Raw genomic sequence first — 16,327 nt, 5'->3', positions numbered from 1 at the left:
ACAAAATGCTGTTTTATAAATTTGGGCAAATCCTGTTAATCCTTTGAAGAAATGAATTTTGAGGGCCCTAAGACTTTCAAGGATTCTTCATTTTTGGTCAGTATTCTAGACATCCTGACCCACGGAGTTAGTTCATTTTCCATTAATCTGTATGTTTTGTTGCTTCACATTTAATGAACCAAAAGCAATTGCACAGAAAACTAATGGTTGCTGTTTTACAACAACTGTATAATCTTTTCAGGTCTATTTGCAGAACAGGATGCACACAAGCCCTTTTGCATTCATGGATGATGCCTCTTTCAGCAGCTCTCAAAGCACTTTACACAGGAGTTGTGTGTAATGGGGAAACTGAGGTACAGAAAGGCCAAGTGATTTAGTCCAAAATGGCAGAACAGGGAATAAGAGCCACGTGTGCTAAATCCCAATTCAGTGCTGTAACCACTAGACTGCACACCTCCATTTAGGTAGGAAGATGAAATACCTAAAACATTTAGGAAGTATTCCAGAGGGCTCAGTATTACAGCAACCATGGTAGCCTGAGTAGAGCTGGTCAAAAACTTTCTAAAGAAACAGTTTAGTTTAAAAAAAAAAAAAAAAAAATGCCAATAGCTCAGAAACCTGCCTGGCTCTCTGACAGCTAGTAATTCCAAGGCATCCCGGGGGTGCAGACTGGCCATGGACTACAGAGCTTGCAGGCTCCCTGCAATGGAGCTGCAATGGCAGCTTTGGAACTAACCAACAGTTGGGTCCCAGTTCTATAGCAGGAAGCCTGGAAGCCATGAAAGCTCCAGGTTCGGATGGGGTTCTCAGGGTTTCTGTGGTTCCTGCTAAAGGCATGGTGCCGCAGGGAGCCTGGAAGTGCTGAGCCCCATCTAGAGTTGGAGCTTCCAGGCTGCCTGCTGCTGAGCCAGACTCCTGGGTCAACTTGCTCCCCAGGTGCCTATACTTCTTAGTGGGGGGAGCCAGCTGGCCTGGGAATTTGGTAGGCCTAGGGTTACCGGCCCTGAACCGTTCCTGTGACGAGACTGCCATGGGGTTAGTGGTCCACTATCTGCTGACCTGATTCATGTCAGGTGAGTTTCAAAGTATGGGCTTGGCCACATGCTTCCTGGGCCAACAGGGATTAGAATGTGTGGCAGAGGCAATAAGTAGCTTTACATGCAACACACATAATAAGTGTTATCATAGTGCATAGGAACCACGGTAACAAACCAGTACCCCAGAGTGATGGCTGCATATAGAGCAATTCACATACACAGCGATGGCACCTCCTGACAGCTCTGTTAAACTCTTCTGGAAGCTTTGCTTTGCTACACCTTACCCAGAAAATGCATCAGAGGGTTGGCGAATAGGAGATAACAGAGACTGAACCCCTAAACTGTATCCAAGATATATGAAGAATCATATTTTGCCTTACTAACTCATCAGCCTGCCAATGTGCCTGTTTGCATAGATGAAGCTATCATGAATTGGCTGAGAGAGGAAATAATCTGCTAATTTCCAGAAGGAAAAAATGCCAGTCTACTGTTCTTCAGCCTTCCTCAGTTCATGTATTTCACTGCCAAACAGCAGAGTTGATATACCCACGGTTCTATAGATCTGCAGCTTCGTAGCAAGCTTGATGTTGCAACTTCTACACAGAGGTTGCTGAAGGACCTGAAACAGCAGTAGCTGCTATATGAGTGTCCATCTCTCTCTAGCATCCTTCAGCATTGTCTATGCACTTCCCAAGTATAGTACAGTTGCCACCTGCTCAGTGTCTCATCTGGACAGGTTAATAGTGAGTTGGTTGTAATCTGGAGCTGGAGACTGCTTGATGGAAATGACAAGGACTTTAGTTATGTCTGGATTAATAACCAGGGCAATGTGTGCTACTTTTTCCCTGACCAGATTAGCCAAAGACAACCTTTTACCAAAATATTACTTGCTAATGTTAAACAGTTGTAAATAAATAAAATCGGAGTTTTAAACAGTCTGACTAAAAATTCTTTCCACTGTCAATTGCTCAGCTTTCATTCTCTTGATTTGTGCAATTTCACTGACTTGTAGTGTCTTCCAGTCTAGACTGGATCTGAACCTCTTAATACAAAAAGACAGAGGGAAAAAGCTTCTTTCCTTCCTTCCTTCCTTCATTCCTTCCTTCCAGGGGACTTCATTGGCTTTTAAAAATAAGAAATAGAACAGGGGATAAGTCTTTTTCTCCCACTTTTGTTGATCACCTTTAAAGCATGGAACTGGGAGGATAGGCATAGGTGTCAATGTGAAATAGGTAGACACAGGAAATATTCATGAAAGTTCAGTTGTTACTCCCTACTATAAGGAAGCACAGATGTCCATCTATAACTAGGCTTGGCAGAATTCATTTTTAAATATAATTTTGATGGATAATTTAATTATTTTTAAGCATTCTTTTCAGTTTTTATCAGTTTAAATTTTCACTGCTGCAGGAAATTATGGGGGGTGTGTGTCAGACAATGGGAGGCAGCTAATTATTTAAGGACAGTTGATGTTGAGATTCAAAAGGTAAAGCTTTACACCCATGAAAATACAAATTTTCAACATCACATGTCAAAAATATACAAAGTAAATATCCTTAAATCAAACTCTAATTTAAAGTTCTCAAGCAGAATTTTTCTTATTTTACCTATCTGTAAACTTTGACTTATTGATGGAAATAATTTTCATCAGTTTGTGTGTATACAGTGAAATCAACATTTACAGACATTCACCAATTAAAAATCTAATCCTTCCGAGTTTACCTGTAACAGGAAGCAGCTCAGTTCACCTTGTTAAGATAGGGAAATCCACATAAGTCCCTACTACCGTCAGGGGACACCAAGATACACCCGCTCACCTCAGTGACAGAAGTCAAAAGTCCCTCTTGCAAGAAGCCCAGATGTTATTTCTTGCCCTCTGGAAAAGTGGGTAGTTAAGTGAGGTTCCTCCCATTACAGGAACAAATGCAGATTTTTGTTCTTTATCACAGGGAAGCAAATATGCAACCACCATAGCAGAGATTTTCAGGTTCCCAATATCAGAGGAAAGCCCATTTGTTATTGCCAATATCAAATGCACGCCACATGTTTCCCAACTATGGAAGCCCAGATGACTCCCTATTCTACTGTTGTCTGCAGTAGTGTTGTATTCCTGTTGGTCCCAGGATATTAGTGTGACAAGGTGGGTGAGGTAATAGCTTTTATTGGGCCAACTTGTGTTGATGAAAGAGACAAGCTTTTGAGGGCCACAGAGCTCTTCTTCAGATCTGGGGCAGAGCAGCACACAGCCGAGAAACACACAGATGTTCCCCCTACAACAATGGGAAGCACAGGTGTCTTTCTTGCCCCAGGAAAGCAGCTATCCTTTACAAAGAGCTGTCCAGATGTTCTTTTGTAACAGGTGTATAAGCTTGCCTATAGCTGATGTGCAGCCCGGATATTTCTCAGTAACAAAAAGGCCACGTGCCGCCCCCTAACAAAGAGCAAGTGGGCTGCCCCCATAATACAATAGTCCAGCTGTGTGTGTCCCTTCACCCCAACGAAGGAGAACTGCCATGTAAGAAAGCAGGGCAGACATTATTCCCCCTATGCAAGAAGCAAGCAAATGTCCCCTGCGCCAGAGGGCGGCTCCGATTCTTCCTCCTGCACACGAAGACAGGCAGAGGCAGAGCCTCCTCCCCTGATCCCCGGCTCAGATGATCTCCCCTCGGGGACAAGGCAGCCCCCGTGGCCGGCGAGCGGCCCGCCTGGATCTATCTGAGAGCAGCCTCCGGCTCGGTCCTTGCCCGGCCCTGCAGTGGGCACAGACCAGCCGCCGGGCGGGTCGCGGCGGGATGTGTGTGTGTGCTGGGAGGAGCACGTGTCCCCCGGCCCCAGGGAGCCGCTCAGATCCCCCTGGCACCGCGCGGCTCGGGCAGCAAACTGCTTTTCCGCTGTGAAGGCATTAACTGTCCCTGGGGCTCCCACCCCAATCGCTGTATAACGTCCCCCGAGCCCCGCGTGTGCCTGCGCTCAGCGATTGAACCTGGCAGGGATTTTACGCCCGCTGCGAATAATCATTGTCACTCCCCGTCCCCAGCAATAATATAAATCCAGCCCCTCCGGTTGCAGAGTAAAGTTATAGATCAAAAAGCACCTTCCGACGAGGATGGGATTCGAACCCACGCGTGCAGAGCACAATGGATTAGCAGTCCATCGCCTTAACCACTCGGCCACCTCGTCACAGAAACCAAGCGTCTTCCCTAGCCTATACGAAACGATGACCGCTGGGCTTAGCCAGTTCCTATTCCTTCTCGGCTCCCTGCTCAATACCCATGGAAAGCGGGTCCCACCACGAACCATCCTCCCAGCCGCGCTTCTGCTTAGGGTGGTGGTGGTGGTGGAGCTCTGCGCTCCCTCTGCCCTGAGATAGTTTAGGGGAAAGACGTACTGTAATGCATTCAAGACGTAGGGCTGACTACGCGAGGCCGCCATGCTGTACGGCAATTCGGTGGCCGCCATGCTGTACGGCAGAGGGCGGTTGGGGCCGCCATATTGTAGTTACGGAGTTCGGTGTATGGGGAGCCTCAAGGCGCATGCGCAGGAATAGGCGGTTCGATTTGAATAGTGTGAAGCGGCGGCGGGCCCGGCCGACTCCTGACACCGACCGAGCCTAATGGGCGCAGCGGGACTGGGCGGCGGCGAGGAGGCGCCGATGCCTTGAGGGCTGGATTGGAGCAGAAGGTGAGGAGTCCTTGCTGGCGGCGGCTCATGAGGAGTCTGTAGGCGGAGCGGGCTGTGCGGGGGGCCGGGGCCCTGCCGGCCGGGGCGGGGGCAGGGGTCGGGGAGTGGCAGTGGCCCCGGCCCCGTGTAGAGAGAAAGCACCGCTCCTCCCGCCCTCCCACTGCGGGACCCGCTCGGACACCCCCCCCCCCCCTCCGCGCGGCCGGGGCCCCGCTCCGTGTGGGGCAGGGGGCGGGTCTCCGTTAGGGACTGGGCGGCTCCCTGGATCCCGGTAGGCCCCCCGCTCCCCGGCCAGGGGGTGATCGCCTCCCGCTCGCCGGTGTGTCGACGACCAGCCGTGAGAGGGGAGCGTAAGGAACGATCCCCCTGAAACCAGCCCGGTCTGGCAGGAGGCAGGCGGCGCTCATGGGTGGGCCCTGCCGCTCGGCCCCGCGTCTGTTGTGGGTAGTTCTGAAACCCTTCGCTTTCCACCCAGCCTTTGCCACTGCGAGAAAACTGCTCTGAGCGAAACGAGACTGAGAGCAGCCGTGGAGGGAGAGTGCAGCCTGTCCCATAATAAGTTGTGAACTTCACAAGCTAACTGGGACCATTTGCACGCTAACGTTATTAAGCACGGACGGTTGGGTTTTTTTCCAGCTAGTTTGTGCCAATGTTTTGTTCCTCGTCCCGGTTCAATCCACATCTAGGCTAGAAACTTCTGTTGGTATGCTAATATTGGTTATAGGAAGGTGATTTTTTTTTGGGTGACATTTCTCTACTGGCAAAAGCCTTAGTGCAAATGTCGTCTTACCAGTATACAAGTGCTTTTGCTGGTGTGACATATTTCTCATGTATGCAGTGCTGTTGTAGTTGTCTAGGTCCTGGGATATTCGAGAGACAAGGTGGGTAAGGCAGTATTTTTCATTGGACCAGCTTCTGTTGGTGAGGGAAATCTGTAAGTGTGAAAGCTTGTCTCTCTTTCAGGTCTGGGAAATGTACTCAGTGTCACCATTCCAGTCCCATGAAATATATGTTAACTACTTATGCTAACCTGGGGGTTCTCAACCTTTTTTTGCTGGGACCCCCTTTGAAAATATTTCAGGCTGTGTTGACCTCCCCCAAAAAGTGATCATCCCTCCATGCCATGTCACCCTTACCGGCATGTGTGGGGGCTGATAGCTCACAACCCCCTCCCCCAATAACCTCATGACCCCTTGAAGGGTCACGACCCCCCGGTTTGAGACCCCCCTGTGCTAAACAACCTGTTCCATTTTGTATTTAGCTGTGAAATAGCCAGTTAACAAGTCTCCAGTCATAGGGGGGAGGGAGATGAGGGGGAAAGGAAAGGAGGGGGGAAAAAAAGCTGGGAAGGATTGTTGTAGGTTATAGGCTGTTGTAAAACGCCATAAATTCAGTGTCTCTATTCAGTCCATGATTTTTTTTTAGTGTCTAGCAAAGTCATGAATTTTAGTTCCCAGGCTCATCTTCTGAAGGTGTTGTGCAAGTTTCCTTTGAGGTTGAGGGCAGAGAGGTCCGATATAGAGTTATCACTTTGTGAAGTGTTCACCCACAGGTGATGTGGTTTTTTTTGTCTTTATCATTTTTCTGCGTGAGTTCATTCAAGAGCATAGTGGTTGTCTTGTTTCACCCGTGTAGTTGTTTTGGGGGCTTTTGTGTGCTGGATGAAGTATGCCACATGTTGTGATAGGCATGTGTAGGTCCCATGGATCCTGAAAGGGTGTTGCGGAGTGTGTTGATCTTGAGTAGCAGTGGAGATGCATCTACAGGTTTTGTATCTGTTATCCTGGCATGGTCTGGTGCTGTTTTGGTGTGTCCTGGTCTGTGGGGAACTTGCTTCTGATGAAATTGGAGAGTTTGAGGGGTTTGAAGGCCAGAAGAAAGTGTTCAGGAAAAATGTCTTTTAGGATGTGGCCCTCATTGAGTATGGGTTATAATTGTTTAATGATACCCTGTATAGATTCCAGTGTGGGGTGATAGGTGAACAGAGTTTAATCCATGGGTTGTGGTGGTTGAAGATTGTCTAGCACAGAGGTTTAATAACCTGGTCACTTAAGGCAGAAATTGTGAACTTTGAGTGCTCCATCATATTTAAATGCTTTTCTGTGACTAGAGAAAGGTGGAGATAAATGTTATAATTCAGTGACAAAAAGCTATTGCAAAATGCAGAATTAAGGTTGCTTGGTGATATGTCTTCTCCTTGCAGAACATTGAGCTGAGCAAAATTCTTAACTTCTGAATCTCAGGAAATGCTGAGTTAAGAATTCCTATGTATTTATTTTCTGCATGCACTCCAGATAAAATAAGTATGGTTGGTGTTAGGGTAGTTGTACTGACAGTGGACGTAGTAGTTAACTCTGCTTGGTTGAGATGTGTGCTAGATCTGTGGATTACTTTGAGATGTGTGACTGTGATATGAGGAATTCTGTTTTGCATCATTATGTGTAAAGAAGGGAAGAGGTGCATGTGTGCCTTCAGGATGCAGTATGCATTATTTCTATGCAGAATTGTGTAGTAGCAGAATGTGGTAGAATGTCAGTAGCAAGGCATAGGGCCTTTATTACGAAGGATATTGTCAGCAGTGAGGTGGAATATGAGAGGATTCTATTGCTTTAATGATGGTTAAAGTATAGATTGAGATGGTATCCTGTGAGTAATGGTATTTCTGCATTTGACCTGGAAGATGTGATTCCCTGTACCTGTGCTAGCACACTGAAAATAGCGGTATAGCTGAGGTAGCATGGGTGGAATCTCAGGCTAACTGCCTGTATACAAGCGCACCTAGACTCTCCTGAGTACATTCTCTGGAGGCTAGCTTGAACCATCATCCAAGCTACCCTGGCTACAATGATATTTTTAGCGTACTAACTTGAGCCAGAGCTAGCATGGATATGTCTGTGCGAGCTGGGAATTGCACCTCTCAGTTCAAATGTAGATGTACCCTCAGGTACAGATGTAAAAGGCCATAAAGTGGTTCTTAAATTGTACACGTGTTGTTCTTTCTGGGGAGTTGGCTAAGTGTTTGAGTGTACACCAGGATCTGGCACCTCCTGAATCTTATAGTGCCAAGGGCCAGTGTGAGTTTGTGCAATGCTTCAATATGCACAAAGAGGATAAAAGGAAGGTGATTGGGGGGGGGGGAATAACCCTGTCCTTTAATAGTGTTAGAAGTGTTAGATGGAATCCTGTGGGTGAGAGTGTATGGGTTGTAAAAGGAGGGGAAGAACTTGTATGTTTCTGCAACTGTGCGGTTGGTAGACTAAAAGTATGTGTGTTAACAGGCGTAGCTGGAAGAGGGCAGAGTTAAGGTTGAATAGGAAACCTTAACTCGGCATTTCCTGGCTTACAGACGATTGAGTTTTGCTCAAGTCTGCATTCTGCAAAGGGATGACATACTGCCGAGAAAACTAAACTTGCGTTAACATAGTTTTTCACACTGAATTTCCTATTTCTTTGAACAGGAAAAGATCTGTTGTTGGTAGGAATTGAATATTCATTTAAGCAGTTGTATATATCATGTCCTGCATTTAGCATGCTATGCCAGCTGCCCCCCTCACCCCAAATATACATCAACTGTACCCACCATCCATACTTCAGCACACTTTTTGAGCCATGCTAGTTTTACATTTGAAAGTAAATCCATGTTCAGTAATGTACCCCATCTCCGAGAAACACTGAGGTGTCAGAGCTTGTAATATTTCTATGCTATACAGTACACATTTCCAGTCAGCCATGAACCCTCCAATTTCCAGATCAATATACTTTCAGCACTTAATAGCTTTCATGCTGCATTGGGGTGTGCTGACAGGGCTGTGGGCTGCAGGAAGCTTAGGGTGCAGGGGACTGGGTTGCACTGGCAGAGCTTTGCAGTGCAGGGGACTGGAGTGAATTGTCAGTGCAGGAGGTTGGGGTGCACTGGCAGCTGCGTGAGTAGGCTGGTTGAGATTCATTGGTAGAGCCGGGGGGTGCCATACATCCCTCACCTGAGCTTGCAACCTCTTTTGGCTTCTCTAGTATTCATCCCCATTTATCCCCCTCTCCTTGCTGCAGCTCCAAACCCTCACCCCTTATTCCCTCACTCCTTTGGTCCCTAGTATCCTTCCCTTCCCCTCCCAGGAAACATTCATATCTCTAATTTTCCCCCCAAAAATACTTTGATTACATTCTTCCCCAAAATGAAACTGCTGCCCATGATTTGCAAATTGCAGCAGCCTCCAGCCACCTAGTCCCAAACTCCTTTTGTCTTAGGTGTGCTCTTGTGATTTGCTTATCCTTAGTTCTGTTAAATTGAAGGTTGAGTTCACAGCCATCAAAACTTCTGTTATTCATTCAGTCATTGGAAAAAATAATTCCAACTACAGAAATATAATGATGAGGTCTAAATTAGCTGTTTCCACTCAAGAGAGAGATCTTGGAGTAATGGTGGATAGTTCTCTGAGAACTTCAGCTCAGTGCACAGCACTGGTCAAAAAGGTTAACGGAATGTTAGGAACTATTAGGAAAGGGATAGAAAACAAGAATGAAAATATATTGCCGCTATATAAATCCACATTACACCCATATCTGGAATACTGTGTCTAGTTTTGGTCCCCTCATCTCAAAAAGGATGTTGTGGGACTTGAAAATGTTCAGAGAAGGGCAACAAAGATGATCAGGGGTATGGAACACCTTCCATATGAGGAGAAACTGAAAAGATAAGGGCTGTTCCCCTTGGAAAATTGAGGAGAGATATGACAGAGGTCTATAAAATCATGAAGAAAAATGTTATTTACCCATTTCCCCCAATACAAAAACCAGGGGTCACTTGATAAAATTAATAGGCAGCAAGTTTACTACAAGCAAGAGGAAATACTTTTTTCACACAGTACATAATTAACCTGTGGAACTCATTGGTATGGGATGTTATGATGGTCAAAAGATAACTGGGTTCAAAAAAGAACGAGAGGAGGATAGGTGCATCAGTTGCTATTAGCCAAGATGTTCAGGGATGTAACCCCATGCGGGAGTGACACTAAATCTCTGAATGCCAGAAGTTGAGAGGCCGGGTCGATCTTTTCAAAATTGCCCTGTTCTGTAATTCCCCCTGAAACTCTGGTATTAGCAAATATTGGAGTCCATATATTGGGCTAGATGGACCATTGGCCTGACCCAGTATGGCAGTTCTTATGTTTTTATTAGTACCTCTCAGTTTCCCAATGCAAGGCAGCAAAAGGAAATCATTTGGGGTTGGGAGCTTTAATTTAGGAGCCCTTTGGTCAAATGACCCCAAATTTGGATCACTAATGCTACCCCGCCCTCCCTTGAGGCACAGTAAAGTTCAAGGCAATCAGAGTAACAATTCGGATTCTAGAGCACTTACAAGAATCAAGTTTAAAACATTTATGATGACAGGAGTTGAAACTAGCTGTTAGTATTGGCACATGCACAGTATAAAAATGTACATTTTCTTAAATATCACTCTCAATTTTCTCTCTCTAACCTCTGACTTAAATGACTCCAACTTTGGATCCCTATTCCTACCCTGCACACTCCTGAGGAACACCAAATTTCAGAGAAATCCAACTTAGCATGTTGATTTTAGAGGGCGTAGACAGGTCCACCTTTAAACAAATGTCATGTTGAACTTTAATTATAGTGATGCTCCTGTCCCATGATAATAACCAGGGTGTGGCGGTGGTTGGGTTCTCTTAGTTTAATATGATTTCCCTATTGGTTTGACTCTTAGTTGTTTTTTGGATTCTAATGTTGTATATTTGTTACAGGAAAAGTACGCCCTTCAGAAATGGACAGGATTTATTCAGAATCAAATGAGGAAAAGTAAGTTGAAACTTCCAGCTGAGAATTTTAAGGTGCCAAACGTTGTTTTGTTTTAGTGGATAAAGATTAATTCTTTCCTATGCTTGCCCCTACGCACAGCATCTGCCTCCAGAGATGCTAGCACCTCTATTAATCCCAAAGGACAGAGGGAGCTTTGCTGGTACAATAAGAAAGTCCTACAAATGTTTCATAGCAGTAGGTTGTTTGAAGTCTCTTCAGGGGAAAAAAAACCAACTATATTTTCTAGAACTTCCTTTCTGCTCTCTAGTATTGGGATCAGCTCTGCCAAGAGGGCTTTGTTTTAAATTTTTACACTTTTAAATATAATAATAATGAAAAGCTACTCATTTTAGAAACTTCTTGTTAAAGATAGTGTTGTTGAAGAACAACATCCCTTGTGTGGGTTTACGCACTAACAGCTCCTTTTTTCATTTCCCTCAGTGATCATACAGAACACATCAGAAGACAAAGACTTTCCTCGGTGAGTGTGACTTTGAATAAGACCATTTATTAGTAGTGGAAACTGGTAAAGAGGAGCCTGCTTTTGTCACTAGTATACAGAAAATCCTCAGAGTCAAACAAGAATGAGTCAGCTGGGTTTGCCTATTCATCTTTTTCTGATGGTGGTTCTATTTGCTTTTATAGTGCAGTCTGACCACTTACTCATTAACCATCTACGTTAAAATGTCATTCCTGCTGATGTAAGTCGCTTACTACTCCAACTTAATGATTCCACTTCCACTAGAGGCATAGTGCTTAAGTTGATGTAGTTAGGTTGATGCAGTGTCCATGTAGACACTGCATTGCTTACCTCGCCTGTTGCCATCTGAGGCTGACAACCAGAGCCCTCCCACCCAGGATAGTCAGCTGGAGTCTGCTGCTGCCTCCCAGTGAGAGATTGGGAGTGGGGTTGGGACGGGGAGAAGGAGAGCCAGAGCCCAGCCACCGCCTCCTGGTGTGGGATTGGGGTGGGGTGGGGAAGGAGAGACTGAGCCTGGGCTGCCTCCCAGTGAGGGATTTTGGATTGTGGGGGAGGAGAGCCCAGGCCGGACACAGGCTGTCAGTGCCCCATAATGCCCCACACTGTCAGTTAAATCAGTGCAAGCATACACCACCAACAAAAGGAGCATAGTGTGGACAATAAAAATCTAATTAATTACTATGGTGTCTATATATGTCATCTTAACTTGATTTAATTTTTTAGTGTAGAAATGCCCTATGTGTTCTCCACAGACTCTTGAAATAACCACTCACTAGATATACTGGTAGACCAGACAACTATTTAATGGTCTGTAGTTTGCACCATGGAAGAGGATGGAAACGTTGTTAACAAAATGATGCAATACAGTTTGACATGGTTTCAGTGGAAAGACTTATAATATAAGAAAAAACATACATGGACTCATTTACTATCTTTCTGACAAAAGTGAAATAACTTTATTGAAAAGGACAACCTTATATACTTTATTGTCTAATAGAAGAATTGGAAGTGCTTAAAACAGTTAAATGAGACATGTTCAGAAATGCAGAGCAAGCTCTTTTCCTGATATGTACATCTTGTATGATTGTTTGCTTTTAAAATTCCTAAGAGGTTTTAAAAGCTGCTGCACTCTCAACTTCTTTTGGTCATTAATATCTTTAAAAAAAAAAAAATCTGACCAATGTACAATATCAAATTAACTTTACTGTCTCATCCATTATCTAATGTCCCAATCCCATGCACGACTTTTCTCAGATGGAATTTTGCTTTTTGGAAATCTTCATATCAAATTTGTCATTTGTGGTAGCTGAAGTTCTAGAAGTCAAGAAGCAGCAGCAAAGTGTGTGCTTGATAGGAATTCTGATCGTGCTAGAGGAGAGAGATGGCCTGTATTTGAAACATGTTACTCATTTGCTAGCTTTCCTGAGTGCCTGATCTTTTGTAGAAAGAGGCCAGTGTTTGAAGCTGCAGAAATCATCTTCTCAACTATTATAAATATTTCCTTTTAGATTTTAAAAGCCCCGCGGAGTCCTCTCAAGGACCTTGGGAGTGGGAATGAATTCACGCAGGTAGGCATTAACCCTTTACTTGTCAATATTTTTAACGACTGCAGCCTCTTCTGAACAAATGTCATTGACTGAGTCACCTCACTGGTATAACTGCACATGTAGAAACTCTTGTTATAACTGCTCAAGAACATGAATGCTTCAGTTGCTAAACTCCATGGACTTGCTGTAACATTTATGTGGTGTTTTGTAGGCTAACTAAAGTGTTTATTCCATTCAGCTTATAACTTTTTGTGTTTTACTTAACAAAAGCAAACTTCATTAAACTTCATTAAAGTAAAAGTAGGGGAAAGAGAGAGATTACTAGCGATTAGTAGGTATTACTTGCCTTTGTTACAGTTTTAAGGCTGATTCGTGTTTCATAGACCATTGTAGCAGATATGTAACGCTAAAATTAACTTACGTAAAATCATTTTATTAACAACTAGGCAGCAAACTTTCTACTTAAGGCAAAGGTTAACAAACATTAATATTTTCATTTTATCCAGAGTAATTTTGAGCATGATTTAGTTCAAGTATATGTCTCCCACCTCCCAGTACATGTGGATATAGTCCCAGCCATGCTGCAAGTTTGTAATATACTCCTTTAAAGCTGTGCTCCAGGATACACATGGGCTACCTTGTTCGTTGCATTATGATAAATATGGATGTGGAATATTTAACTTATTCAACAGAAGGAATTTGCTGTGTACTTGTGGTTTTCATTGATCACAGAATCTAAATTTCAGTTGTTTGCTTGTCCCATTTTTCACTGAGGAACACAAGAAAGATATGCAGGATGCCAATATTTGACCTTTGAGATTTTGAATATGGCTAGCTTAGTTTCTGTGTCTTACTCTTATGATCTCTTTACCTGATTGCTACAGTAGTCATTTTACTTTAATTTTCGTCAACTACTTTATTTAAAAAAAAAATACTCCTGTCTGCCGGCACAGTCTGTCCTGTATCATAAAGAGCAGTGGTTTTCAACTTGTGATCTGTGGATCCCTGGGAGTCCGAAGACTATAGGCAATCTTCACTACTGCGCTAAGTCAATCTAAGTTACGCTAGTTAAGTTATGTAAGTAACGTAAGTTGACATACCTTAGATTGACTTGAAGCAGTATCCACGCTACACTATGCTGATGGCAGAGCATGTCCCGTTGATATAGCTTCCGCCTCTCATTGAGGTGGATTACAGACGTCTATGGGAGGGTGCTCGCCTATCGACTTAGCACATCTTCACCAAAGCTGTTAAATCGATGCTGCTGCATCAATGGCAGCGGTGCTGATTTAGCGTGGTAGTGAAGGCATGCCCTATGTCTAAGATTTCCAAAGGGGTCCACACTTCCGTTTGAAATCTTTTAGGGGTCTGCAAATGAAAAAAAGGTTGAAAACCACTAATGGAGAAGGCAAGGCACGGAGGCACTGTTGATCAAGTTGTTTCTCTTCATATTTGCTCAGTGGCAAGAGCAACTGTTGTTGTTAATTTCATAACACACTTGGTTTATCTTCCAATTACAATGAATCTTAATGAATGTCACTCTGTATAGTTACTAAAAAATGTGGATGTTTTCTGACAATATATGCAAATAAGGCCTAAGATACCTACATACTGTACATATGGCAAAAACAACGAGAGTCCTGTAGCACCTTAAAGATTAACAAATTTCTGCGGGCATAACCTTTCGTGGGCTGCAACCCACTTTGTCAGATGCAGTCCACGAAAGCTTATGCCCACAGAAATTTGTTAGTCTTTAAGGTGCTACAGGATTTTTGTTGTTTTTGCTGTATACAGATTAATACGGCTACCCTTCTGGAACTGTACGTATGCCAACTCTGATTCAAGTATGAAGAACAGCTCACAATCCACCATGTAAGGGATCTTCCCAACAGCAAATGTCTCCTTAAACTATTGGGGTTTTTGTTAAGAGAGATGTTGATCAATATAACTTAATCAGTTCTTAGCAGTTTGACTTTACCCACAATTGCTTGCATTGTTTATGATTTTTGTAATTCATTTAAAAGAATTCCATGGAATTAGTTTTGTTGCAGGTATATAATTTGGACCCTGTTCCATAAGTCTTCTGTATATTCCCTTAAATAAGTGAACCTCAACCTTGCTGAGATTCAGAGCTGCTTGATCGGTGAATGGAGTCAGAGCCATAGAGCTGTGAAGTCCTAACATTCCATTGCAATGTTTTCCTTGTGGCAGTGTCATCACAGTGACGCAATACAAACGGTGCAATAGCAAGACACTGTGCTGTGGTTATTTTGTGATTCTTTGGTACATCCTCTTCTCTTCCCTCAGCAGTGAGGATGGTGAAACTTTTTCTTCCCATTCTGATTGGTGGGATTGAGAGAAATTCTGTAGCTCTCTTGCTCAGCACCTATATGCATTTTCTAGTATGTCAGGCAGTTTGAGAAACACTCCGTGTCAGTAATGCTCTATACTACTGTGCCTGAGAATTAACTGATTTTTGAGAGGAGGACTCCACAATAGCTGCTTGCTGTAGGGTGGGGATCTGTAGGTTAGGGAAAGGGAAGTCTGAGAAAAGCTGTAGATGGAATTACTGTTCTAGATAAATTAGGCCTGGCTATATTGAAATCTGAAACTGTGCTTCAGACATATCACATTAGCTGGGTTAGTGCAGAAAATGTACTTTAAGGGCTGCATCCTTAAGTCTAATTGGTTCTCTACTGCATACTTTGCAGATTATGTGAACTCTAGCTTTTGTGCTCTGATGAACTGTTAAAGATGATAGTAAATGCATTAGTCTGTTCCATTTATTGTGCATCCATCTTCTCCAAGGAATGGTTTGCTGTTTTATATGGAATAAGATTAACTGTCACCCGTAAATCCTATTGTTGCATCCTCTCTTTATCTTCAGGATTATGATACTGAGAAGCGTCGGAAGAACTCTCGTCGTGTTAGCTTTGCAGACACCATAAAGTAAGTTTAATGTGAAGATTGCCAATCTACAGATTGTTTATGTATAAATGTATATCACAGGCAGTGAGCTGGTGGCCAGTGAAACTAATATGTTTGAATAAATGCATGGGAATTCAAGTGAAGGAACTGAATATTATTGGTGGAGGGTGTAAATTGAGAGTCACAGACCTAAGGATTTGGAAGAGATCCTTAACCCATTCTTCTGTCTTGGAAAGAAGGGAAAAAGGAAGGTTTTATAACGGAATTTGCTGGTTGTCTCACTAATTCACTTTTATGGCTTTCATTTTAAGTGAAATAAAGATAATTTCCCATGGGAGATGGGAGTTAAGTTCAGGTAGTCCTTGTCTTTCTGAGCACTTGTGTTCAGGGTATTTGGTAGAACATACAATATGAAGAAGGGCTGAAATCAAAACTGGTTTTTGTTTTTGTTTGTTTTAAACAGAACATTCTTCGCTCCAATACAGATAATTTTGTGTAATTTATAAAATGGCTATTCTGTCCTTTGTTTCAGAGTCTTCCAGACAGATGTTCAAACTAATGTGGTAGAGCCAGAAAATACAGGTAAAAATGCCTTTCTCTTTTAACTATAGGGTCTACAAATCTGTTGGCCAGAGGGCTTTCAGCATGCATGCAGCTAAACAGGTGGAACTAGACTTGTCAGTCACTGATAAGGAAGGGGCCAATTGTCAGTGACTGACAGGTCTGATTCTGCCTGTGTAGCTGTATGCTGGCTGAGAGCCCATTAGTTAATAGATCTGTGGATCATGTAGCTGAGAGGAAACTTCTGATGAATCAAAATATTCCTGTTCTACATTTTT

General features: G+C 43.6%; 1 protein-coding gene and 1 non-coding gene across 4 annotated transcripts in view; one reads left to right on the top strand and one right to left on the bottom strand.

Annotated features, from left to right (window-relative positions):
- Positions 1 to 4,135: 4,135 nt before the first annotated feature.
- On the bottom strand, positions 4,136 to 4,217 carry TRNAS-GCU (transfer RNA serine (anticodon GCU)). The gene has a single exon. It is a non-coding gene; the product is annotated as a tRNA-Ser (tRNA).
- A 312-nt stretch (positions 4,218 to 4,529) lies between these two features.
- KNL1 (kinetochore scaffold 1) overlaps positions 4,530 to 16,327 on the top strand; it is a 43,598-nt gene continuing 31,800 nt past the window's right edge. For all 3 annotated transcript variants that reach the window (XM_067557984.1, XM_067557985.1, XM_067557982.1), the window contains exons 1-6: positions 4,530 to 4,718; positions 10,478 to 10,532; positions 10,974 to 11,013; positions 12,522 to 12,581; positions 15,448 to 15,509; positions 16,021 to 16,070. In XM_067557984.1, coding sequence (XP_067414085.1) covers positions 10,498 to 10,532; positions 10,974 to 11,013; positions 12,522 to 12,581; positions 15,448 to 15,509; positions 16,021 to 16,070 — 247 coding nt within the window. In that variant the 5' untranslated portion in view covers positions 4,530 to 4,718; positions 10,478 to 10,497. The remainder of the gene's footprint in view (positions 4,719 to 10,477; positions 10,533 to 10,973; positions 11,014 to 12,521; positions 12,582 to 15,447; positions 15,510 to 16,020; positions 16,071 to 16,327) is intronic.

This window comes from Emydura macquarii, unplaced genomic scaffold (assembly GCF_026122565.2).
Source record: "Emydura macquarii macquarii isolate MOO-44397 ecotype Brisbane River unplaced genomic scaffold, CSIRO-AGI_Emac_v2 contig_1876, whole genome shotgun sequence".
Lineage (NCBI taxonomy): Eukaryota > Metazoa > Chordata > Testudines > Chelidae > Emydura > Emydura macquarii.
The sequence above is the reverse complement of the archived record's forward strand: the minus strand, read 5'-3'. Positions and strand labels throughout refer to the sequence as shown.